The 27,369-nt window shown below is 35.2% G+C and overlaps 1 protein-coding gene across 3 annotated transcripts in view; it reads right to left on the bottom strand.

The window, feature by feature from the left end:
• LOC122041071 (methionyl-tRNA formyltransferase-like) overlaps positions 1-22,487 on the bottom strand; it is a 57,190-nt gene extending 34,703 nt beyond the window's left edge. The window contains exons 1-6 of one of the 3 annotated variants that reach the window (XM_042600617.1): positions 21,984-22,487; positions 21,820-21,863; positions 14,833-14,960; positions 6,920-6,967; positions 5,064-5,134; positions 4,887-4,991 (exon numbers count right to left, since the gene is read on the bottom strand). In XM_042600617.1, the coding sequence (XP_042456551.1) occupies positions 4,887-4,991; positions 5,064-5,134; positions 6,920-6,967; positions 14,833-14,960; positions 21,820-21,863; positions 21,984-22,094 (507 nt within the window). In that variant the 5' untranslated portion in view covers positions 22,095-22,487. Of the gene's footprint in view, positions 1-4,886; positions 4,992-5,063; positions 5,135-6,919; positions 7,023-14,832; positions 14,968-21,819; positions 21,895-21,983 lie in introns of all 3 variants that reach the window. The other 2 variants (XM_042600615.1, XM_042600616.1) reach the window with 2 other exon arrangements.
• Between the last annotated feature and the right edge of the window lie 4,882 nt (positions 22,488-27,369).

Genomic DNA, 27,369 nt, shown 5'->3' with positions numbered 1-27,369 from the left:
TAAAATCTTCATCGACATGTAAAGAACCACATGAAGTCTCATAGTAGGTCACATTCAATAAACTAGTGACCCACATATTAACTCAACATCCGTATAGTTCCGATCACCGAGGATCGACTACTTGGATAAACCAAGGAGTATAACATGTGATACTCTCACAAAATTGATAATGCCCAATTTCATCAATTCATCGATTAGGGAAGATTTCAATACGTGATGAGATACCCACTAATTGTGATTCAATCATAATTTCTCTAATGCATTGTATTGTGGACTTCATTAATTCAGTTTAAGATCGAATCACATACATATAGAATGCACACTCAAATGGTGAATTTTATTTATTAAATAAATAAGACAACGTTTAAGGTAATTGCCTTTAGGACATCTCAAATATAACATGTATGTCTCACATGCAGGTTCACTAGTTCTAGATTTTCTTCCAAGATTGTCTCATTGAAATGTAACGCTAAGATGGTCTGACTTTAATAATGCTAAAACGGTTTTACTCAAACAAATTTCCCTTTAACTCACACTGCAATGAACAAGATTAACCTATATTCGCTTAAACCCCTTTAATCATTTGTTCAGTTGAAAGGATGGATAAGTTAAGGGATGAATGAAGATGGATGGATGGACGAATGAGTGGTTGAATGGAGATTGTTTCATCCTTCTGTCTGATCGTTTGGACGGATGGATAGAATAATGCATAAATACATTCACCCTTAAACTTGTTCAGTTGAAAGGACAAGTCAAATGATGGATAATTAAGTTGAAAGGACAAGTCAAATGATGGATAATTAAATTTGATAAAAAGACAACAAACCACCTTATCTATAACTTGTACACTCTTTTCTCTTCCATTCCATCCAACTATCTTCCACAGTCCACACAATAATTTACAATTTCATAAATGAAAATTAATTATTTTGTTGATGCTTCTTTTCTTTTTTTTATTGGCAACAGGTATCCAACTTACATCGACTAATCCTGGGTGACCGGCCCGGCCCCACGGCAACCATAATAAATCGAGAAGTGCTCACAGTGGACGCAACCGCCCATTGAGGGAAATTCATTCATTAATTCGCCGAAGCTAGGACTCGATACTTAGATGTCTTATAAACTGAGAATGCACTCTGTCATTGCCCCGGGTTGTTGATGTTTCTTTTTGATAAAATGAATAATTTCATATTTTTAATGAATATTATATATGAATCAAATTTCAATTATAAAATAATTTTGAAATAAATAAAATTTTCAAACTACACATCACACTATTTTGTAATATAATTTTGTATGAATTAACATAATGAAAAAGAATAAATCAATGATATGTCTCAGTAAATATAGATGGTGATATGATACAATGATGATAAAAATTAAAAAGTTTAATTAATCATTTTTTTCCTTTGAAAAGTAGACATTAGAAGAAATAAACGACAAAATTGGTGTTCAAACAGTTGTCGATGTTAATGTTGTGGTCATGTAGATGATGTAAGTATGTAGGCAATAGTACGCAACAAAACTCTTTGTGATTGTGGTGGTAGAGCATAAGGGAATCCATGACAAATAATCACCATATGGATAATATGTTTATAAGGACAAAAGGAGTAATTTTATAATTAAATAATTATTCTCATCTATCCTTCCCTTGATCCTCATGATTTAGGAGGGCCAAAAATGAGGAATAATCTGAATCTTCAAGTTATCCCTCCAAAATGATCCATCCTTCCAACCAATCCGGATCTTCTAGATGGCAACCCTTGTCCGCTCCTGGACCAGGGGTGGTTCATAGGTGAGATTTTATGGACCCTACATGTATAGCAGGTGGGGTCCATAGAAGCCCACCTATGAGTGAGCTGGTCCATCCTCTGGACCACACTTTGTGGTCCAGAGGATCCGTGCTCCCTTCCAACATAAGGACTTAAGGAATGCATATATAGATAGATCCATTGTCCACATCCATCTATCCTTCGACTTGTCGGTCAAAATGAACATGCCCTAAGGGATTGAAATAGCAAGTTAATAATGTTACAATCTATGGGACAATTACATATATAGTATGTAAACACATGAGAGAACATCAAGGACTAACATGTCAATGATCTGCCTACAAAGGTACAAGAGCATAGTGGATCATAGCATAAGCAGAGCTTCTATGATCACAAGTTCTGTTTGAGATTGACAATACCTGGATTCAATTAGAAGACTATATGCTTATACTTTATTATATAATATCTCATCATGCAATATCTATACTCTATCAGCCTCTCTCTTAAAGTCCCGCCGCCATGATTATCATAACAAAATGTGTTGGGCGTGCATGGTATCCTAACTGACCACCCCAATAACTTTTCCTTAATCAATGAATTCACCCTAGACAACTAAAAAGGCACTCCTCTCATAAATGATCTCATGTAACTAAAATTTTAGTATTGATGACTTTGTATCATCCATTCAATTACATTTCAGCAGGCAAGCACCATGAATGATTAACCAGCACCATAGAGCAAGTCCATGATGAGGTTTAGCATAAACTTAACATCACATCCATGGCATTTTCATCCATGATACAGTCAGCATAAAATCAAAACCCATAACCCTCCATCATAAAGCCAGAATAAAATCAAAGTAAATCATTCATCTAAATAAGGTACTAATGGATATAAGGTTATCAATCAGTCCATTTTTGGTTCATATGAAACAACATTGGTTCAATGCAAGTTTTCACGAAATTGTGGACATCTCCAATTGAGAAGATGCCTTCTTCATTTTATTATTTTTTTTTTTTTTTGCCTTTTTTGCACACAATAAAAACAAAGGATTTATACACAGACAACATTGAACTTGTTGGAGGAGAAACAACTTGTGCTTTATGAATGGGAACATATTGTTTTAATATGTTGAGGATATGGTTAAAATTAGTTGTGTTATTTGATTTAATATGTGCATCAAGTGTTCCAATACTAGGTTATGCATATAGTAATCGTGCAAATCATGGGCTCAAGGCCTAGAGGCTAGAGGCCTAAATCAAGTAGAGCTTATAGACATAAGGATCATGGAGATCGTGTATTTGAGTATGGAGATTGTGTATTCAAGTATGTATTTGAGTATGGAGATCGTGTATGAGTATGGAGATTGTGTTCGTAGGGGTTGGAGGCTTGGATAGACTCAATAGTATCAAATTGTGGATGTGGAGATTATGTGCTCAAGAGTTTAGCTTGGATCAAATTGGTGCATGGAAGCTCGGGGAAGAGCTCATGGCTCAAAAATTGGATCTGATCAAGATGCTGCTTGGATCCAATTGTTGCACTGAAGTTGGGGAAGAGCTTGATGGAGTTAGGGAGCTAAAGACACAAAGGTATGAGAGTCATGAGATAATAATGTTGAATGATTGCAATCTTTGATTTTTGTCTTTGGGCATGTAGCATTATTGTAATAATGTTGTGATTACCTTGGTAGTGGGTGAGATACCTAGGGCTAAATGGTTGTGAAGTTTCGACTTTGAGATATACTCCGTGATATTTTGTGGACCGGATGAATGTCAACTTTTGCGTAGGCTCATGATGGTGTGCTAGCTAAGTATAGAGGAATTGCTCAGTTCGACTAGAGGTGATTTTCAATCCACACAATATGTCAATTGACTGATCAGTTGGCTAGGCATAGGATTTGAGTAAATAAAATGGTTCTATTTGAGCAATAGCCAACTGGAAGGATTGTCCAATCAACTAGAGGCTTAAGGAGTCAACTAAAGATCCATCCCAACCGAGTGGCAATATAGTAGTTGTTATCCAACGGTCACTTGGTTGTATCTGATTGACTAGAGGCTTTTTCAAGTTGTCTAGAGATAACAAGAGGTGATACATTAGAGGGCCTTGTATATAAGTATAACCTCTTGGAAAGCTTTTGGGCACAAAGAATTTATTGTAAACATCTAAAAAAAAGTGTGTGATACAAGTGGCCAAAAGAATTTAAGAGCTAGTAGAATATGATTACAAGGCTTCAATTGTCAAGCTCTTATTAATTAATCTATTCCCAAGTCTCTCTTTCATTTTTAAGAAGAGGTGAGGATTTATTTGAGTGAAATCCCTGTTAAAATTCAAGCTTGTGATATATTGTGTACTCCTAAAGGTTGGGTAAGGTGTTATCGTTGTTTGTAAAAGTTTATCTCATTACCTCCTAATGAAGGGGTGGCTTATTGAAATATATTAAGGAATGACACACCAAATGCATCATATCCCATGGAGATCTAAGAACCATGTTATATCATGTGTTTTTCTTCTTTTTGTATTCATTCTATTTCCACTGAGCACATACTCTGGACTCGATCAACCGAAAACACACAGCAACAGTTACACTATTGATCATTGTCTTTGTTTGTGTTTTGTATGAGAACCAAAGAATTTGAGTATGTCGTCTATTCAACCCTCCCTCCTTTCAAAAAGTCACACTAAAACCTACAGAACTCTCATGTCTCACACATTTCAGCATTTTATGAAAAGAAAGAGTTGAGAACTTGGTCCTTTGTTGTTCCATGTTCAGGGAGTTAAGAAGCTTCGGCTTGTTAAGCCAACTGTTATTTCTGCCTTTATGTTTTAGTATTTTTGAGAGATAAGGATATGGATAAAATATATATTTATATAGAATACAAATAAAAAAAGGACCAAATTGAAATGTTAACCAAGAAAGTGTATGTGCACCTTTCCAGAATATTAAATAATATTAATCATCAAGAGTCAAATGCAAATCATTCATATTAATGACTTCAAAAGCTTCTGCTTAACTAGCATGCCTAATAATGAAAGATATTGCAACTGCTAAAGGCATGAATAAAATAGCAGCATTAAGTTTTTGTGCAACTCAAAGGACCAGTGACAAAAGAATACCTTAATAATATCATCAACAGGCACTTTTTCACTAGCAATAATTGGCCCAGAATCCAGAGCTCGGACAGTATATGCAAGTGAAACTCCTGTTTCAGTGACACCATCCTATTAACAAACAAACAATATATTGGTACTCGCACGTAGAAAGTGACAACAACACAGATGGGATAAGCTAACCTGCAAAGCTCTTTGAACAGGAGCAGCACCACGGTAGAGGGGCAACAGACTTGGGTGTATATTAACAGTACCTACACAATCAAAACAGAATATTAAACATGTAAGCCAAAGTAATACACTTCACAAACCTGCTCAAGGGAAACATCAAGAGCATGTAGCAAAAAGTCCAGGGAAGTGCACTCTAGATATTGCTTTCCTTGAAACTGAATTAACTCAAAACTATCAATTTACAAAGACATATACTTATCTATATCTACCGTACTGTGAAGATAGATTAAAATAGAACAGGCAGGTAACTAAATCAAATCAGCCAAAATATCTAATGAAAGAAATGCACAGAACCTGACTAATATATGTCTATTGCATTATCTTCTCACAGTTGTGCATGGACTCACGCATCATTAACCTGACCATTGAATCAGAGGACTCATGATGAAGATGGGTGTTTTCTTGCTTATTTTCTCTCTAGAATAAATCATGGAACATAAGGTTATTATGGATTTAAAGCTGCTGTTCTATTTTTAGAAGGAGAACAAAAGGATGTTTTAAAGGTTGAAATGAGTGAACTGAAGTGTAGGAAATAATGGGTGAATAATAATTGGTGAATCTCCTTTATCTTGATATTGATCTGCTACATTGTTGATTGAAGAAGCAGGATATTAGGACGGATTTATTCTGAAATGGTCCAAATATCTCTCATCTTTAGTAACTTGTCCAATTAGTTGCTTTATCTTTCATGTAGAATCTTGGATGGAAATTCCTAAGGATACTTGTATACTTGTTGAATGGAACTAGAATAAATTAGTTAAAACTAACTGTAAATGGTAAAGTTTACACATTGGTGATTTTACAAGAATAAATATACAACAATAAATGAATGGGAATGATGAAAACTTTAGGCAAGCTATGTGATCTGGCACTTTGACTCTTGCGCTTGCGATTTGGCCCATAGACACATTAGTGGGAGCTTCATCTCATTTCTATATTTTGTAAGGGCTTCATCTGACATGCCCGTGGTTGGTACTTCAGCCTATTAGCACATTAGTTGAGGACGCCAACCCATTTATAGATATGTTCCAACTTAGAAGCATCAACTAATGCATTAGATGATACCTTTGAGGTCAGTGAATATGCTTATAGTGTTTCACCTTAATAAAGAGAGATAAATTGTAAACAAAGGTTGTTAAATGGGAGATAACTTATTGGTTGCTAAATGATGATGTCTTAAATATGGATAATTGATGATAATTGAAGGTTGGTAAATTATTCATAAAGCTTGTTAATCTTAATTGACATTCTTATCTAAGCATTCTAATTCGTGCAGCTATCCTTGACCTATTGTTCACTTAATTGTTATTATTTCTTGATTTCTAATTGCAGGCCAGCTATCAAGTTGGCCAAACCTTTGGATATGATTTCTCATTTGAGGTTGAGGTAATGTGGTTTAGTTAAGTCTCTTTTTCCTGACATTACTCTAAATCATGCACATTGAGTAAAGTGAACTGAACCCAAGTGGCATGTGACAATAAAAATGTGGACAAAACTTGGTTGTATGTGGCATCAAACTGATGGCTATAAGTTAACGAGAATTGTGATCGAGTAGAATTTAAATATCCCAACTGACTGGATTGTGAAACTCCACCCAGAACCTTATTATTTGGGAGTTATATTCAAAATGTAGATTTGTAATGTTCCCATGGATCCCCTAATAACTGGATGGATTCCCTAATAATTAGAATTATAAAATTTTGTAAACCAAACAGTATCAGAATTGTTATGATTTATGAAATAGTACATTAGGAAAAATCAAAGAAAACAGACTCAAAACAATCCAGTAACTAAAATTATTTACTTACCACATGGTGGGATTTCCAGAAACTTTTTAGGTAATATATTTCCATATGCTGCAGTAACACAAAGTTCAGGACTTATAGACCTTAAATCAGCCAAGAAATTATCCTACATGAAACAAGAAATGCAGAGCATTTATAAAATGCCCACTTATATAAATGCAAAACAATCAAGAATGTGTAAAATTGGTGTAAATACCTGTGTATAAGAGAAGTTTTACTACCAAAGCTAAAGCAATAATGGAATGGAAATTTTACTCAATAAGAAAGTGAGAAAGCAAGCATGATTTGCTTGACATATATATTCTGAGTAAACATTCTATCCACGTTGAAGCTTATGCAAAATCTGGGGTAACCAAAACTTCCAAATTCATGATTGAGTAAAAAGAATGGTCAAATTATCTCAATTTAGAACCAGTGTTTTAAATGCCACATTGTTTGCAAGTCCAAAAAATCCCCCAATTGCCAATTATAACCAACATAGGCACAAATAACATGAGCGATTTTAAGCTTGTCATCATCTTCCTTTCCTTGATCTAAACAGTTTCCTCTCAGCTTCCCCCCTTATCATTCTCTTGATCTAAACAGTTTTTCTCTGTTCTCCTCATGATTGATGTTGATCAGCACCACCTCGTACTGGCATATGCCCATTAACATTTGAGCCATCCTATTCAAATTGGACATCAAAACATTGGCACAATTGAAACTACAAACTTGTGCTAGGTAAAAAAATATTAGATATTATTCTAGGCAAGACATATCTGACCTTATGCCTATGTTTTAAATAGTATTAGTCAGATTTAAGAACTATAGAGTTGCAACTCTATTTCAATGCAACATCATAATACAGCATGCTTTCCAAAATTCTATACAATATCATGGTGCTTTTCTAGGATTAGAACTTACTAGTCCCTTAGAAGGAGATTAGTGACTACCACCATTATTAGAGGCCTCCCATCATCCAAGTCATCCTTTTTTCTCTATATATTCCCTTGTCTCTTACATGGAACCCTGCCGCAAATGTATTTTGCGCCTATTGCCTCCTCCATGAACATGAGCACATGATGCTTCCAAGCAACCAGATTTTCTTTCCTTCACAGCAACTACTTGACTATGAGTCTTCATGGAACTCAATGATCCACAAGGCTTTTCCGCTACCTACACACCAGCATTGCCTTCGCTCGTGCACATGTTGCCTTCATCCATAGACATGTGTGGAAGGGAGGACTCACTTGATCCTAATCACCATATCTATATATAAATTTCATTTAACCCTAAACTTATTATTAAACACAAAAATACTACTTTCATTTAGCTTAAATTTTTTTAAAAAAAATTCAAACATAAAAATTTAAATAAAATTTATCTCAGTAGTGATTCTTTTGTGTTCTATGTTTTGTAACATTTTATTTTAAGAACTATTTTCAAATTTAAATGTGATTTTATCAAAAAAAATCTTAAATATAAAATCTTCAAATTTAATTCAATAGAGTAATCATATTTCATATAAAGGGCAGCCCAGTGCACGAAGCTCCCGCCATGCGGGGTCCCGGAGAAGGATTCATTATACGCAGCCTTATCCTACTTTTTGCAAGAGACTGTTTCCAGGATTCGAACCCGTGACCTTTTGGTTACATGACAACAACTTTACCATTGCGCCAAGGCTCCCCTTTAGTAATCATATTTCATATATTTTTTTTAAATCATAATTATAAATTAAGAAAATTATTTTATAAAAATTGAAATATAATTTAGACCTAAATATAATATTCTAGGTTTCAAATTTAAAAAAAAAATGAACCTTTTTATTCTGCACTACTCTAATAATTATAATTACGTACAATAATAACATGCTCTTATTCCACTAAGTAAGGTCGACTATATAGGTCCTCCTATACTATTGGGATTTGCGATTGATACCTTCTTATATCATCATTTATATTTAAATAAATTTTATCCTATTTTAGCTAAATAAATCTTCTTTGGTTTCTATCTTCCTCGATTAATGTGCATATTTATCATGATCTCACATCACCTAATTGGGGCATTTATTCGTCATTTAAGTACATCTCCATACCATCTTAAATGCATCTTGAAATTTTCCTTCAATAGGTACAACCCCAAGTTTCTCTCTAATATTTCATTTCTTATATGTCCAACCTCGCATGTCCGCATATTCACCTTAACATCCACATCTCTAGGACTCCTATCTTATTCTTGTGTGCTTCGTTTATAACCCAAGATTCAACTTCAATAAAATAAAAGTTCTAACTTAGTTATTTTGTAAAATTTTCGTTTAAGGTTTAATGATACCTTAGGATCGCAAGAACACTTCCTTCATTTCAACCATCTTACTTGTATCCTATGTATCCTTTTATAAAAACATCCTTTATTGACCTCTGTATCCTTTTATAAAAAGGATCCTAGATACTTAAAGTTTTCAGTTATAAGTAACTTGTCATCTTCTATCTTAACAATTGTCTTAATACACTTACTACTACTAAACTTAAATTCATTCTATCTTTATTCAATTAACCCTAAAACTCTAGTATTTTCCTCTAAGATTTGAGTTTAGTATTTACTCATTCACGTATTTCATTGATCAAAACAATATTCGTAAACATCATGCAGCATGGTAATTTTGTTAGATGTGTTCAACGAATTCATCATGACTAATATGACTAATGTAAAAAGGTATGGACCCCGTCTTTATAGGAAACACTTCAATTAATTTGTTTGGAGTCTTCACTCTTATCATTATATCCTTGTATGTATCCTTTATTGTTTCAAAATTTCTCAAGAATTGTCATAATCATTTCTAGGTTATACTATGTGCAAGTTCTAATAATTGTATGAGAAGATACATAGCTTCTATCGTCAATCTTTTAGGCATGAATCTAACTTTTTATTATCACTCTTTTCTAGAGTTTCAAAGCATGGCTCATTAGCTTAATGCCCTTATTATTAGCACAATTATGTGCATCTCCTTTGTCTTTATACAAAGGAAGTAGAGAACTTAACCTCCACTAATCAAGAATTTGCATACCCTGGGCATTTATATATCTCTATTAGAATATCATCCAATCCAACTGCCTTTTATTGTGTATCCCATTCAACACTTGTTCTACTTCTAAAATTTAAATTATATGTAAAAATTTTAGATTTTTATACTACTCTGACCTACTTAAATTTCCTAAATTAAGTTGATCGCCTAAAAAATTAATAAAAAAAATATCTTCTCCATCGCTCCTTTATTTCCTCATCCTTCATTAGTACCCTATTAAATTGATTTTTAATGAATCTTATTTGGATAAGATACCTTATTTTTCTCTATCTCGCTTTAGTTATTCTATAAATGTCTCTTTCCCCTTTTTTGTATCATGCTATCATTATAAATGTTCAAAAGTTTATCCTTTGTTTCTCTTTCTTGGCCTTTTTCTTTATTACTGCATACTTTTTTAAATTGTCTTCATTCTTATAAGTGATCAGTCACTTTCTCCTATACTTCCTTATTCCACTAACAAGATTTTTTATTTGGTGGTGTCATTCTCTTGACTTACCAAGCACCCTCTTGGCCAGCATTTTCAAATTTGATGTCATCTTTTTTCATGTCGTATTCGAGTCACCACGTATATCTCCTAATACTTGTGCTCTTCTCTCTCCTTAAAAATATTTAATTTCCCATTCTTTAACTTTCACCTTTTAATCCTATGAGTTGTGCATATTTTTCCTCATACTAGACTTGGAACACATATTTAACACTACTAACCTATGTTGAATAGCCAAGTTTTCATCAAGGATAACCTCACAATCTTTAAAAAAAAGTTGCCCCTCTTTCTAACCATAAGAAAGTCAATTTACGATTTATTATTCTCACTTTTGAACATAACCTAGTGCTCTCTCTTTTTGAAAAATGTATTAGCTATTATAAATTCACATGTGTGAAATCTAATATAACTTTTCCTTCTTAATTTCTCGTTCTAAAATAATAGTCCAATACACCCTATCATATTCCTTATTTTTTGATATGCATGTTCATCTAGATCTCCTATTAAAATCATCTAATTTGTCGACAAATTTATACTAGATCACCTACCAAAACTTATGTTTGGTGTGTTCATCTAATTCTACTTGAAGTGCATATATGTTATTTATATTAACAGTTTCTTTGCAACCACTATCTAGAGAGCTATAATCCTATCTCCCTTCCTAACTATTCATACCACTTTGTCTCTTAACGAACTATCTATAACAATACTCACATCATTTCTCGTTTTACTCTTTTCTATATACTATAACTTAAAAGTTGAGTTCACTATCAGCTTTACCTTCTCCCCTACCCATATTGTCTCATATAAATATATATTAGTTCTTCTCATATTCATCGTATCCATTGTTTTGCTAGTGATATTCCTATGTTGCATGTTCCAAAACTCAGATAATTAGTATTCTTATAATGTAAATTCTTATCCAACCTAGGGTGTTAGAACTCTTATATAGTACCTTGTTAAGGCATTGTAGTTGGATCCTACAACGCTTTCCTTCTAGGGAAGACCTCACATTAATTCAATAGTTCAATAGATTTACACTAGCTGTAATCTAACACAACCTTCCTTTATTTGTACTTTGGATTACCTATGGCAAGATTTATAATTACGCAAAACAATTAAAATTACATAATAGAATTTTAAATTATTTTGCCTAATATAATTTCTTTTTTTCTTTAGGGTGTTACTATACCAATATAAAAAATGATATTTAATGCTCAAATTCTTACTAAATAATTATAAATAAATTTCATAAAATTACATAAAAATACCCACCCAAAATATAAAATTAATAGTGGGCGTCTACAGCAATAAAGTATTAACAAAAATATTTTTTTAATTAATATACTTTTATATTTTAAAATATAAAAAAAGTACGGTATAATATTGAAATTGTATTGTTTTGGTCTGAGATAGAAATTGCAACTTGATTGGAAATTTTAAATCTTGTCTTTGGCCATTCCTGCTCCGACCCACTGCCCTCATCTTCCTTATGACATAGTTTTTGTGAGTCACCTTTGCTCATGACAAAGTTGAAGGCACTTATTAAGTGTTGTTGCTTTGTTGATCTTCTATCAAGCCCTTCCTAGATCCATATCTTGTCATTGAAATCTCTAATCCAACATTTTCACCACTAATTATATCCTAGTTGATGTCTTGTCATTTTCTCCTGACATCTTTTCATAGACCCACTCATCTTCAACCTAATAACCCATGTTTTTTATAATGAGATTGTGTTCTTCCCTTCTACTTTTAGGATCACCCTGATGAACCTTGTGTACAGGAACCTTATGGAGGAGAAATTATTTTCCGTAATACCCTTCTACCTTCTCTCAACTAACCTGCTTAGTGGGATAAGACTTAGTTATTGTTGTTGTACCCTTCTTCCTTCTCTCACCTAGATTTGTAGTTCTTACAAATACTTGAAATAATTAAATACATTGGAGCATTGTCTTATCTCTTGGTCACACCATGCCTCCTTCAAACTCATCTTCTTCAAGTAATTTCGCCAAGGGGAGTTTATGTGCATTTATTTATATTAATTTTCCTTAAGTCCCAACCCATCTTTGTTCATCTTTTTTTAATATTTCTTATTTATTCTATTTTATGAGTTGCAATGCGCTAGCTAAAAGTAAAGACTTGAATTGAGAAAATAACCTATTCTCATATTCTTAAGTCTAACAAAGTGTTGAACTTCCTATCTTTAGTAAAATATGAAGAGAGAAAACATTATATTTTCATTTTGCTACATCCAACAAAGCATCAAGTTATGTTATCCATCTCCAGTGAAAATAGAGAAAATATTTCTTTCTCATTTTACTACATCCAGCAAAGAGTAAGTTGTATAATTTTTTCCTCCAAGATCCTAGTATTTTTCTTCTCCTTCAAGAGTGTTGATGCAATCATCACTTCTAAGCAAGGTTTAAAATTTCGACCTGTGCCGAGGTTTCGGTCTTGGACCGGAACAATACGATTTCGGTACCATATTGTGCCGTGCCGATAAAGTTTCGATATTTTTTAAATAAAAAATATATTAATTAAAAACTAAAATATTTAACATAAATATTTAAAAAATAAACAATATAAAAAATAATCTTTAAAAAAAGGAAAACATATGAAAATAGATAAATAAATAAATAAAAATTTTATTATAATTTTTAAATTAAGAAAGGATCCATTGTACGCAGTCTTGACGCAACGGTAAAGTTGTTGCCTTGTGACCAAAAGGTCACGGATTTGAATCCTGGAAACAGCCTCTTGCAAAAAGCAGGGTAAGGCTGCGTACAATGGATCCTTCCCCAGGACCCCGCATAGCGAGAGCTTCGTGCACCAGGCAGCCCTTTTTTAAAAAATTAAAATAAATAAAATATAAAATTAATTAGATAATTTTATTAGGATTTAATAAAGTCTCTTTAGATTATCTCCATCATAGGTAGGAGTTGATTAAAATAATTAACCTAAGTTTAATTAAAAAAATATGAAATCCAACACCACTCGCGAGCCCGCACGACTTCAGCGCTATCACGGGGTTGCGTGACCAGCCATGGCCACGAGGATTACCTGACTCGTTCGGCGCGACCACGTTGGCCATGCGACTCCTCTACAGCGACCATAGGGCCGCATGATGCCTCCACGGCGGTAGCGGAAGGGTTATGCGACCCCTCCGCTGCTGTTACAAGGTCGAGCGACCCCTCCGCTGTGACCACGGAATCGCGCAACATGTCGCATCTGTCGCGGGTCTAGTGTCGGGGTCGTGTCGGTGCTGGTCGCCGAGCGGAACGAGATGTTTCGCTCGTTTCGACCGTCTCAGCACGACACTTTAAACCATGTTTCTAAGAGCATAGAGATTAGTTATGTCTCTTCATCATTTCTCTCTTTCATCCTCTCTTTTTAATGTGTTAATTTGAAATCAAAGGAATAGTTGACTATATATATATGTTGATCTAATCTTAAAAGGATTGAGGTAACATGCTCTATTAACTTCTTCAGTTTCGCATTGTGTATGAATGATTTGATCTCAATTCATTATTGTCAAGTCTAGTGCATGTTTTGTTTATGGGAGCTTTTCTAGCTTAAGTAATAAATTGGACAGACATAAGATCTACGTTTTAACTTGAGGGGAAGTGTCAATAAAAAATATTAGATATCACGTAGGAGACATTCCTAATCACCTGTCTTAGAATTAGTAATGTTTAAGGACTACAAAGACAAAATGCAACTCTATTTCAATACGATAATATCAAATTACAATATTTTCCCAAATTCTGAATCTTATTTGCTGCATTTGTTCCCTCTTCATGTTTACCATAATTTTAGCTACCAATGCATAGGTAAGATCTTAGAAGAAATTTGACTTAATTCCAAAATAGGTAATAGATTTTCTAAAAGCCATGATAACCAATGAAACCATACTATTGAAAACATCAGTTTAGCATGACCATCTTCTTAGAAGAAATTTGACTTAATTCCAAAATAAGTAATAGAGTTTCTAAAAGCCTTAATAATCAATGAAATCATACTATTGAAAACAACAATTTAGCATGACCACCTTCATATTAGGTTGCATATGTCTCCTCGAGACGGACAATTGGCTAACACATGGTGGTGTTGCCACCATAATAAGGTTTGGGGATCAAATCCCGACTAGTAGCTGGATGTCTGCCCTCCCCCATACACTATTCCACTGCCCAAGGGTGGTAGCCAACCGTAATTTACCTCTTTCGTGTTAGCTAGGGATGAGCCGACGGAGGCGCTGGGGGCGAGCGAATCACCTTTTACCACCAATATTAGGTTGCATACATGCAAACACAGTAATCATGACATGGATCACAAATGAAGAGAAATCAAGTCATTATTGCATATAGCCAATACCTCTCCAGCTTTGTTTGGTGTGAGTATGAGGTCTTGAGGGAATCCTTTGTCCAAGGCATGCTGAGCAATAGGAGATGGCATCAGCTTCCTCCCTCTGCCCCTTCCAGAAGGTGGTTGGGTGACTATTGCTGCAAGCTAAAAGAAATGGTTAATCATTGGCCATACAACAGATCAACTATCTTCACCAATAATAGCAGCAATAGAACTCATGAAACAAAGTAATGAATTAGCAATCGATAGATCAACTTGTGAAAATAATAGAACTTCGTAGCCATAGTTTTGAAATTATGAGCTTACTTCTTCTCCAAGACAAGTGTGATCAAATAATTAACTTACAAAGTAACTACAGATTACAAGAGAAACTCAAAGCAAGAATGCTCCATTTTGATGCAGATGCAATCTTCCTGCACCGGAAGGCACTATTATTTACATTAAGCTTAGATCCATCTTGGTGGGAGCCTCATGCATTATTTGGCCCTTTACAATTCTACATAATGCCTAAGCATTGAACTTAATGGCAGGATAACATTCATGTAGCCAACCTCATATAGATGACCCAGGGCTTGTAGTTTTTCTTTGAATCAAATAGAACTAACCTCAACTAAACAAATAAATAGATATTACGCCTATATCAACCAGTGCTTGGAGGTTGAGAATTACAAACAAAAGAAAATCTAAATGGTATATCTCAAAAGTTGATCGATCTTATCAAATATGATAGGATAACAACAAAAACAACAAAGCCTTTATTACACTAAGTGGGATTTGCTATATAGATCCTCCTATAAATGTGAAAAGATATGGAGTTGATTTATGATGTAAGTCTATTTTTATAAGAAACACTTCAATTAATTCACTTGTAATGTTCACTCTTGTCAACATTATCATACGTATCCTTCATTATTTTAATATTCGCTATACTGACACCTTTCTTTTTTATAATTCTCTATATAATTTCCCTCGAGACTCTGTCATAAGCTTTTTCTAGGTGAATAAATATCATGTGTAAGTCTAGCAACCTCTTCTGCTCTTTTATTTCCTAATCCTTCACTAGTATCCTATTGAATTCATCTTTAATATATCTTATTTGGGTAAGATCCTTTGTTTTCCTATCTCAAACTTTAGATATTCTATAGATGTCTTTTTCCCATTGTTTTTATATCAAGCTGTCAATACAAGTGTTTAAAAGTTTTATTCTTGACTTTAATTACTCCTTTCTTTACCTCTTTAAAGTTTTTTTGTTCTTATAAGTGTATAGTAACCATTGGGGAGTTCTTTTTCCTTTAATTTCTCTTATACTTCCATATTCCACCACAAAGATGTTGATCTAGTGTGGTCGGTAAGAGGAGGGTGAATTGCCTAAAATAAGAAAAATATCTTTCTCAAAAACTTGCAACTTTGATTAATAAACACTTGCTAGTAAGATAGAAATAAATTGCATAAAAATTAAATGAGACTACCAAATTTACTTAGTTTGCAACTGAGGAGGTTGTTAATCCAAAACAAATGACGCGCACTATCAGAACTCCTTCTTCGAGCAAATTCTCGGAGGCAGAGAAGCCTCGTGAAATGACCTACGACTCAGAAAATGAAAACAGTAAACAAAATATTTGAATAAAAGTTATTGCTTTCAACTAAGTGATCTAGGGCTCTATTTATAGTGCTTTGGTCAAGTTTATCCGTTGCTGATGTGGCGGACTCCGGGCGCCTGGATGATGATCCAGGCGCCTCCAACGAGGCAAACCCTATCTCCACGTAACGACTGAAAGATAGAATTTTTCACGTTTGGATGCCTGGACCATGTTCGGGCGCATGGATCGTTGCTGACATGGACCCAAAAATGATACACTGCGACAAGGCGCCTGTTCAACACCCTAATGGTCTGGGCGCCCAGACCAATCAGCCAAGTGTTGACTGCTCAGCACCTTCTCCAGTCGCTTGGGTAATGCCCCGGCTTTCCAGAGTTGAGCTCACCCGAACCCAGCTTCGGCCTTCTCTCCTCGAGAAGTCTTCCGCTCCGGCTTTTCGTCTCTCAGAAGCGCCGCGTGTGTCCTTCTCGTTCCATCGGTGTACTCTACTGCAACTTCTTATCCCTCAGATGCACCAAGTCCGTCGACTCGATTCTCGTGTCATCCTTCTCGTCCACCGTGTCTTCTGCTCGACTTCTTGCGTTCCTAAATCCTTGCACACACAAAGCATCAAATACGAGCGAGCACGGATACTCTGGTCCGCAATTTGCAGACCAAAGGATGGTCCATTTTGTGGATTGGTTCATTTTGATGGATCCCATCACTTAAATGATGGGTCCATCATAATCCATCAATCACAAATAGTGGACCATCCTCTGGTCCGCAAATTGCAGACCAAAGGATCCCGCCTGATCAAATATGCAGAGCTTAACTTGACTTGGTTGATCATATCAAAACCCCGGGTACTTACAATCTCCCCCTTTTTTATATGGATAACCCCAAGTTAAGTTAAGGTTAAACTAAAACTGTAAAATAAGAGTAAAATACATAATTATGCAAAATTAAATGAAATGCAATTAATAAATATGTATCATTAAATGCAATGCAATAAATTGGAAAAAATTATTCCTTCCCTAGACTTAATTTTGTTTTTCCCCCTTGATCACATTAAAAATAAGGGTAATCATCGAAAACATTGTGGAAAATTTCTAAGGGCTATATAAAAGTGACTAACATTTAGAAAATTTGTAGAAATTAATTTTTGAAAATCTAAATGTTTACGATTTAAAAACTAGTTTTTGAAGAAATAATTTTTTAAATTATTTTTAATCTTTGAAAAATTTGAAAATTTTTGTCACTTAAACATGCTTATCCAATGTCGAGATAAAGTTTGCTTAAAAAAATAATATTAATATTAGCGAAAATTAATTATTTATGCAGAAAGATGTAATTGTAAAGGAAAATACTTAAAAAATAGATTTTGAGCTCGAAAAATCTGGTAACTTTTTTAAGTATGTAAAACAAAAAGTATATTTGTAGAAAAATTAAATTTTCAAAAATTGATTTTTTGAGAAGTTTTAATATTAAAAATTAATATTTTGACAAAATATTCATAGAAAATTAATTAATGATCAGAAAATTTTGAAATTACTTATTCTAGCTGAGAATTTGTTATTTTGTGACTATACAAATTTTGAAGAAAAAATACTTACAGTAAGTTTGCAAAACAAATTTTTCTAAATAATTCAATTCCAATCTAGTAAATCAATTGAAAAATTTTAACTAGACATAATTTTGGAACCCAAGTTAGGTTCCTACCTATTGGATTAACAAGATATTTTTTAGGAATAAATTTTTGTGATACCTTTACAAGTCGACCCTTATGGTATATAAAATATCAATTAAGCCTACCATAATTTCTAAAATTTAAATTTTGAAAAGAACTTGAATTTAAGCATGCATCATTCTTTTTCAATAATTCTATTTGTTCTTTTAATTTTTCATTTTCCTTTTTGACTTTATCCAATTCTTCTAGTGGACATGATTTTGCTAAAATGATTTTTAATTCTAAATTTTCCTTTTCTAGTTGTGCATTCCTTCTTTCTATGTTACAAGAATTTCTAGAGAGTAATTTGGCAAATTTATACAACTAATCGGGGGGTAGAGTGAGTACCTTACTAACCGTATCGGTTTTGTTGTTCAACTCTCCCCTACGTCGTTGCTTTCTTCTGAAGTAGCTCCCCCTTCATCGATGCTCTCTCATTTCGGATGAACTTGCTTCATCGTTTACTTCTTGGTGAATTGCCATAAGTGCAAGTCTGATCTTGGCTTCAATTTCTGACTCTGATGACGACGATTCGTCTCACGTTGTCTTTAGATTTTTGTGCTTTGTTCGCGTTGGCCTTTTGTTCTTATCTTTCTCCTTTAGTTTTGGGCAGGTCCTTAATGTGCTCTTCTTCTTGACTGTTATAGCACCACCCCTTTCGTTTGTTTCGTGAAAGTTTCTTAGCCTACAACTTGTTAAAATTGTTAAACTTAAGGAATTTACCAAACTTTCTTACCATAAATACAGCTTCATCTTCGTTGAGTGATGTGTCTGAATCTGGTTGGTTCTCAGTGCTAGGTTTTGAGCTATCTTTTCTTCTTTATTTTTTAAGTCTGCACATCTCGATTCATGAAGTTCAAAAGTAGATAATAGATTTTCTAATGTACTCGGCTCAAGGTTCTTAGAGATGTAAAAGGAGTCAACTATGAATGTCCACTCAGATGTTCTCGGAAATGCATTTAAAGTGTACCTTAATGAATCTTAGTTTGTTACCATTTTTCCGAGATTTGTGAGTCTGGTAATCAGCTCCTTGATCCTTGAGTGTAGATGGGTGACTGTTTCACCTTCTTCCATTTTGAAGTTGCTGAGTTGGTTCCGGAGCAGATCTCCCCTTGCAAGTTTGGCCTCCGAGGTCCCTTCGTGCAACTCCAGGAATTTCTCCTAGAGTTCTTTGGCTGACTTGTAAGCTCTAATCCGATTGACTTCTTATGGTGGTAGAACGCTTAGCAGATGGAATTCTACATTGTCGTTTGCCACGAAGTCGGCTTGCTATTTTTTTGTCCACAGGTATTCTTCTTTATCGGCTCCTTGCTAATATTTATGTGCTACAAAACCATATTTCATTATTAATAATAAATCAAAATCTGTTTTGAAAAATATCTCAATTTTCTTTTTCCATGTCACAAACTCCTCCCTCGAAGTTAAGCAGGTAGACACTTGGTCCGGCCATTTCTCGTGTGCTTCGGTTGCAGTTAGTCCTTCTGAAGTGTTCTCGGTCTAATACCAATTGTTGGTCTCGTGCGACAACAAGAGGGGGTGAATTGCTTGAAATAACAAAAATACCCTTCTCAAAAACTTTCAACTTTGATTAATAAACACTTGCTAGTAAGATAGAAATAAATTGCATAAAAATTAAACGGGGCTACCGGATTTACTTAATTTGCAACCAGGGATGTTGCTAATCTAAGATAAATGACGCACACTATTAGAACTCCTTCTTCGAGCAAATTCTTGAAAACGAAGAATCCCCGTACGATGACTTACAACTCAGAAAATGAAATAAGTAAACAAAAGATTCGAATACAAGTGTTGTTTTCCAACTAAGTGATCCAGGGCTCTATTTATAGTGCTCTGGTCAAGTTTATTCATTGTTGATGTGGCAGACTCCGGGCGCCTGGATGGTGATCCAGGTGCCTCCAACGAGGCAAACCCTATCTCCACGCAAGGGTTTCGCAGCGACTGGAAGATAGAATTTTTTCATGTCCGAGCGCTTGGACCATGTCCGCGCCCCTGGACTGTTGCTGACGTGAACCAGAAAAGTGATTCGCTGCAACAAGGTGCCTGTTCGGTACCCTGATGGTCCGAGCGCCCGGACCAGTTAACCCAGTGTTGACTATCTAGCGCCTTCTCAAGTCGCTGGCTTCTTCTCCGTGTGTGCGCCACCGGCATACACTTCCACAGCTTCTCGTCTCTCAAATGCATCGAGCTCGTCGACTCGATTCTCGTGTCATCCTTCTCGTCCGTCGTGTCTTCTGCTCCACTTCTTGCTTTCCTAAATCCCTGCACACTCAGATGCAAGGCATTAAATACACAAAGCCTAACTTGACTTAGTTGATCACATCAAAACCCCAGGTACTTACATCCTCTTGACTCACTGAGTACCCTCTTAGCCACCGCTTTTAAATTTGACATCATCTTATCTTACATTATATTCGAGTCTTCATATAATTCTTCTAATACTTGTGCTCCTACCCTTTACTTAAAGATATTTTATTTTTCACCATTTAATCCTAAGATTCATGCACATTTTCATTCTACTAATATTATGTTGTGCATATCTAACATTATTAACCTATGTTGGTTGGTTAAGTTTTCTCTAGCTATGACCTTACAATCTTTATAAATTTTTTATACCTCTTTCTAAGCATAATAAGTCAATTTACGTCTAATTATTCTCACTTTTAAAAGTAACTAGGTGTTCTTCTCTCTTTTTGAAAATCATAACTATTATAAGTTCATAAGTTATAGCGAAATCCAAAATAGCTTTCCTTTCTTCATTTTTTTCCAAAACCATAGCCCTCATGCACCATATCCTATTTCTTTTTCTTATTTATTACTCTTACGTGTCCATTTAGATCTCCTATTAAAATCATTTTATTTATCAGAATATTTTATAGCACCACATCCAGGTCTTCCTAAAACATATATTTGATGTCTTTTTCTAATCTTAATTAATGTACATATATACTATTAATTGTTTCTTTTACTACCACTATATTTAAAGCTATAATCTATCTCTCTTCCTAATTACACGTACTGCTTCGTTCGTTAATGACTTATCTACAACAATACCTATTTCATTTCTCGTTTTATTCTTTCTTATGTACTATAACTTAAATTATAAGTTCTCTATCATCTTTTGACTTCTCCCTTATCCATTTTATCTCTTGTAAATATAAAATATTATTTATTCTCTTAATCATCATATCTACTATCTTCATTGTTTTGTCAATGACTGCTCCTACACTCCACATTCCAAATATAAGACAATGGATATTCATATAATATATATTCTTATCCAACTTAGGATGTGCTTTCATATTTAACATTGCTCTCGAGTTCTCATAAAATGTAGCAATCCTTACCAAAACATTACATTGGACCTTGCATTCCTTCCGTAAACAACCTAGTATTAGTACAATATTTTGATGAATCCATACATAATATTTGCCTATGTTTTAACGTTCGCTAGCATCGTAACACAACCCCTCCTCTTTTATCTAGGCTTGAGACCGTCCATAACGGAGTTTATTCGCCATGAGCAAAGTTTATGATAAAATACCACAAAGTAAAATAACATGTTGTCCTTCAAATCAAAACTTCTTTCGCATAAAATTTAAAAGGATGGAAATAATGACAGAATCACAAGCAATCACAGATACAAGCTGATACTTTCCCGGGTTGTTCAATTACCTGAAAGTTTGAGCTCGGATCTTTAGAGGCATCAAGTAATGCATCTAGAACAGAAACACACACCTGCATTAGAGACTGTTTTCAAACCAGAAGAGGTGAACTAAATAACCCCAAAATGACATTTTTTTTTATTTAGAAGAAAAAAATAGGAAAGCAGGGGCCACCTGAGGAGAGCCCAAGAAGACAAGGTTCTTCTTCGGGGCGGTGAAAGCAGTGGCTTCGAAAGAAGCGCGGCAACAGAAGAAGCGGCGAAGAGTGAAGTAAGAAGTTAGCATATTGTCTTTTTCTCTTTCTCTCGGTTACTTGTTGCTCGCCTTCTTCGGAGATACGCTAGAGTTTCTAAATGTCTGGAAAGACATGGTCTTGCGGTGGTAGCCCGCCGCCTCTGCCCTGCTCAGGTAGCGACGCAGCGAGCGGCGGTGGGCAGTCTGCCCGATGAGGTTTCGCGAGGATGTCTGAAGGGCTGTAGGTGATGGAGACGGCGTTGAGGTGGTGGTCGCTGTCGCCGGTGAGACTGAGAACAAAGAGGAACAGGCTGGGTTGAATCGGCGGCTATGTGGAAGAAATCCGGACTGGAGCGAGGAAGATGGAAATGCAACGAATACAGAAGCGGCAGCTCATGCGTGGAGGATCTAGGGTCAGAATTTTATCATCGTGAGAGGATTTGCTTGTTAATTTCAACTGCAATTTCCCAAATTATCCATTTAACTTTAAAGAAGGGTACCGCTTTTTTAAAAACGGATTCAAATTTATTTAATAAAATAATCAAGTAAAAAGTCGTAAAACTATTAAATGGTTCAACTTTATGTTAGTTTTTTTTTTCTTTTTTTTTTTTTTTGCTTTTTGATGAGTTTGTGTTTGATTGTCCTTAGTTTAGATGTTGAGTTTGATTATCCTCAGATTAATGGTATCATTGTAAGATATTTATATGGAAAAATTTGTATGTAGTTTCTATTGGCAAATAAATCTTTGTATGCAGTCTTCATCCATAAAAATCTTTGTTTCCACTCCTTACTCAAACATATTTACCTAATTGTCCATGATACTTTTAGGTATAAAAAGTTCTAAAATCAGTATAATGTCTCTTAAATTCAGTACATTAAATTAGAATCTAGTATATTTTCTATCAAATTGAGTACGATTCTTTTTTCATCTCAATTGAATGAAAAATATATTATATTTTTTTTAAATGATTGTCACGCCCCAGAGGAATCCCTGTCCGAAGAAATTTTGGGAGCATCTCCCCTGTACAGGTGACAATCTGAAGCATTACTACATACAAAATATACCTCAACCACACTCGGCTGGAATATATATACAAAATATACACAACATAACACGCAGTTTAATATACTCAGCCTACCCCGTTGGACAAAAATGAAATAAACACAACCACGCAGTTTATATCATCAGCCCACTCGGCTGGAACAAAATAAATACAACCACATAATTTAATAAGCCTACACGGCTGAACGTAAACACACAGCAGCGGAAGACATAAAATGATACGAACGTAAAACCAACAACGACACTAATAAGATACATGTCATCACAGACTTGACCCAAAATTCACATCGACTTGTTGAAAAATAAAATACACAAAATCAATATACCACCCCAAATGATAGCAAAATCAAAACGAAAACTATCCTCGAGTGTGACGTAGGACCCAGGACTGGCAGCCGACATCTCTCCAAGCATCCATGACTCATCTACCTGTTACCTTGCGAAAGAAAACCACTTTGTGGGGTGGTGAGTATTGGAACTCAGCGGGTAAGGAAAGAGATAGTGCATGAACATAACATATAAGTAGAGAGTGTCAACAGTATACATCCTCATAAGAAGAATAGCAGATACTATAATAGAACCAAAATAAATACTCATACCTGAAACCATATCCTATGCTAGGTATAGTAGGTCAGAACTGGTACTAATCTGCTACAGTACTGCTCATACTACAGAGGTAATAAGCAAAGTATATACAAATTTCCAATGACTAAACATCTACAAGGAGAATATATCTCAACCTAAGTAAGCATATCAGCATATGTGAACACCAACAGTAAGCAATAACAGCATATATAGACAGCAACAGCCAAAGCAAATATAATAACAGCGTATGCACGGATGGTCACTCCCGCCCACCTCTCTGCACCATGACCCCTGTATGGTCGAGAGGCCGGGGTCAGTGACAAACTGTACACCACTCCAGCTACCACTCACACGAGTGGCCGAGGGGACAGTTGCATAGTAGCTAACTAGCTACATCTGCGACGGGATCCCTGCTGCTCGTAACTCCAGCTACCACTCTCCATGAGTGGCCAAGTGTGGCACGACAGGACAAGCGGCATCAACTCCAGCTACCACTCTCTTGAGTGGTCGAGGATGCGACCCCTTTTTAATGACTCTCTCGACCGCAAGGGAGAATTGGTCGTTGACATGCATGCCATGACAAGATGCGAACAATGCAATAGTCATCATATATATATAAGCAGAAACAGGTATGCTACATGAAGCCAGCATGCTCAATATCGTACATAAATAAGCAACAGTCAAAGCATACAAACATGGTATCTAGTATCTGCTACTGATCATGGACAACAACAAAAGACTGTATAGATATTGAATGAATTTCTCAAAGATTGCGTAGAAGTATCAAACACAGGAAAGTAAGAGTGGAGTCAAGGTAAACAGTCCTTATCCAAAATAATTCATGCACTAAGATCAAAGTACTAAAAGAAAACAAAGTAAGAAGTACTTGCCTTTATACGTAGATTGTGTCAAGTAGTCTCACGTCGAGATGCTCGTCCCGAACCAGTATCCTGCAACATAGAATACTTAATATAGCTAAATTCTATTATGAACCAAATAGTTAGACCTAATCCAAATATGAGTCTCGTTTCACCCAAATCCAATCGCCAATTCCATTTGAAGATCTAGAAGCATCACAGAGACGATGAACTATTCCAAATTCAAACAAAAATCCATCTATCAAAAGATCTGGAGAACCACATAGATGAAGGAATCATCCTCGGAATCAACCTCAAATCTTTAAGCTGTAATATGAGTATCCCATCGCGACTTCTCAAAGAACAGTAAATCCCAAATGATCAAAATCCCTGGTATCGCAAGAAACTTCAAGAAGATACACAGAACTCCAAACCGACGATCATCTTAAACGTAGAGACATAGACGACTAAACCCCAATTAACATCACGTTACCACCTCCCAACCAATCCACACAGTTCTAAAATTTGGAAACCCCTGGAGAAACCAAAACCACCATGGAACGCAACAAATCTACATAACAAACCAAGCAATTCACAACTGTATGAAAACAGAACACCACGGAATTGAATCCAAACTAAATACTCCATTGAACCCAACGAAGAACATCAGCAAAACTAGGGCTACTAATTAAGAGAATAATAAGTAATGTAAATCAATCTCCATAGAAAATCCAAGCAGAAACCGTCAAATTATCTTCCAGAATCATTGAATCGTTCACACGATCTCAGATCTAGAACACCAAAACCTCCAAAAAAAAAACATCTTCGATTCACAAGTTAAACCGAAACCAACATACCTAGAGCTCTATCTGTATCTACCGAGGAAGAAACTTACTGGATAACTTTTGTTGTGGCCGGAGGTGGCAGTGGATCGGGCGGCCAACGCTAGGGCAGAGGTGGCGTCTGAGGTGCTCGTGCGAGGAGGAGAAGAATCTTGCCGGCTGTTAGTGCGGGAATTCGCGAGGGAGAGTGAAGGAGGGCTCGGCGATGCAACTCAGGAGAGAAAAAGGAGACCGGGCGGCGTGCGACTCAGGGAGGAAGAGGAGGAGAGGCTGTCGGCGTCCGGATGCTCGCGGGAGGAGGAGAGCCGACGACGTCTTGGCGTTCGCGTGAGGAGGGCCGACGGCTGGGTTGCGGGCGATCACGAGAGGGGAAGGGAAGAGAGGATCGTCGGTGGATTTGGGGAGAAAATCGCAAGAGAGGGAGAGATGGCGTGCGGCTCGGGAAGCACAAGTTCGGTGGTGGGTTTGGGGGAGAAGGGTTAGGCAATTATAGATTTATAACTTAGGGATTTTTTAATTAAATCTTAGATCAATTTCTCAATTAACTCCCACTCCCGGGTATTTCAAACAGACTTTTTCTCTGGCCCATTAGTGCATCCCCTCTAAGTACGTCATCTGAACTCCGATTAAATCCCAGAAAAATTCTGAAAATTTCTAAAAATTACAATAAAATTATTCGCCCATTAATCTTATTATTTAATTATTATCTGGTTCGATATTTTATAATGATACTCAATTGGATGAAAAATATACTAGATTTTCATCCTTAGTCAAACATATTTACCTAATTACCCATGATACTTTTAGGTATAAAAAGTCTAAAAATCAGTATAATTTCTCTTAAATTCAGTACATTAAATTAGAATCTAGTATATTTTATATCAAATTGAGTACGATTCTTTTTTCACCTCAATTGGATGAAAAATATACTAGATTTTCTTTAAATGGTACTCAATTAGATGAAAAATATACTAGATTTTTTTAAATAGTAAATAATGTTGAATTTATAAGGAATTATATTAAGCAGGAAAAAAAGTCATGCTCAATTTAATAGAAAATATACTCAATTCTAGTTTAATATGCTGAATTTAATAGGAATTATACTTATTTTTAGATTATTTGTACCGAAAAATATGAGGGTTAATTTTGATAGAAAGTATACTCAATTCTAGCATAAAGTACTAGATTCTAGTGTAAAGTACTGAATTTAACCGGAAATATACTCATTTTTAGACTTTTTATACCTAAAAAATTTGAGGGACAATTTAGGTAACAATATTTGCATGTAGGGAATGGAAACAAAATTTTTATGATTGGGGACTGCATGCAAAGTTGTGATTATGATTAGAGATTTTTCTCTAATTTATCGTATTTATACTGTCATCCAAGTATTTATAGTTCGATTCCTAGTTATTACATATTTGTAGGAATTTTTCCTTCAAATGAGGAGTGTAACTAAAGGATGCTGGATTTATGGGTTGACCGTCGCGTGCGCTTCCCGATTTATCTTGGTGATTGGTGGAAAATTTTCGTGAGCCCGGATTGATCATCCCAGGGATAATCAATGAGGCTAACTGGGATTATCATTTTTTTTATCCCCGAGGCTATGGGTAGGACATCCAGGTTGTCACCCAATCACTCACGGTTCGATCTCTAGATATAGCGTATTTGTAGGATTTTTTCTTCCAAATGGGGGGAGGGGTGCAACTGGGCTTTCCATGCTGACCGCCGTGTGTACTTCCTGATTTATCCTGATGGTCGGTGAGAAACTTTTATAAGGTCGGACCGATCATCCCTAAGGATAGTCAACGAGGCTAACTGAGATTATAATTTTGAATTTTGAATTTAAATTTTATGATTATTTAAATTTTTTAGAAATTTATATTTATTTTATTCATTAAGGTGCTTGATATGGCAAACTTATTTATTTAGTTTAATAGTTTATTTATTTATTTATTTATTAGGTTAATAAGATCGTG

This window comes from Zingiber officinale, chromosome 2A, assembly GCF_018446385.1.
Source record: "Zingiber officinale cultivar Zhangliang chromosome 2A, Zo_v1.1, whole genome shotgun sequence".
Lineage (NCBI taxonomy): Eukaryota > Viridiplantae > Streptophyta > Magnoliopsida > Zingiberales > Zingiberaceae > Zingiber > Zingiber officinale.
Note: the sequence above shows the minus strand (reverse complement) of the source record. Positions and strands in the feature narration are given on the sequence as shown.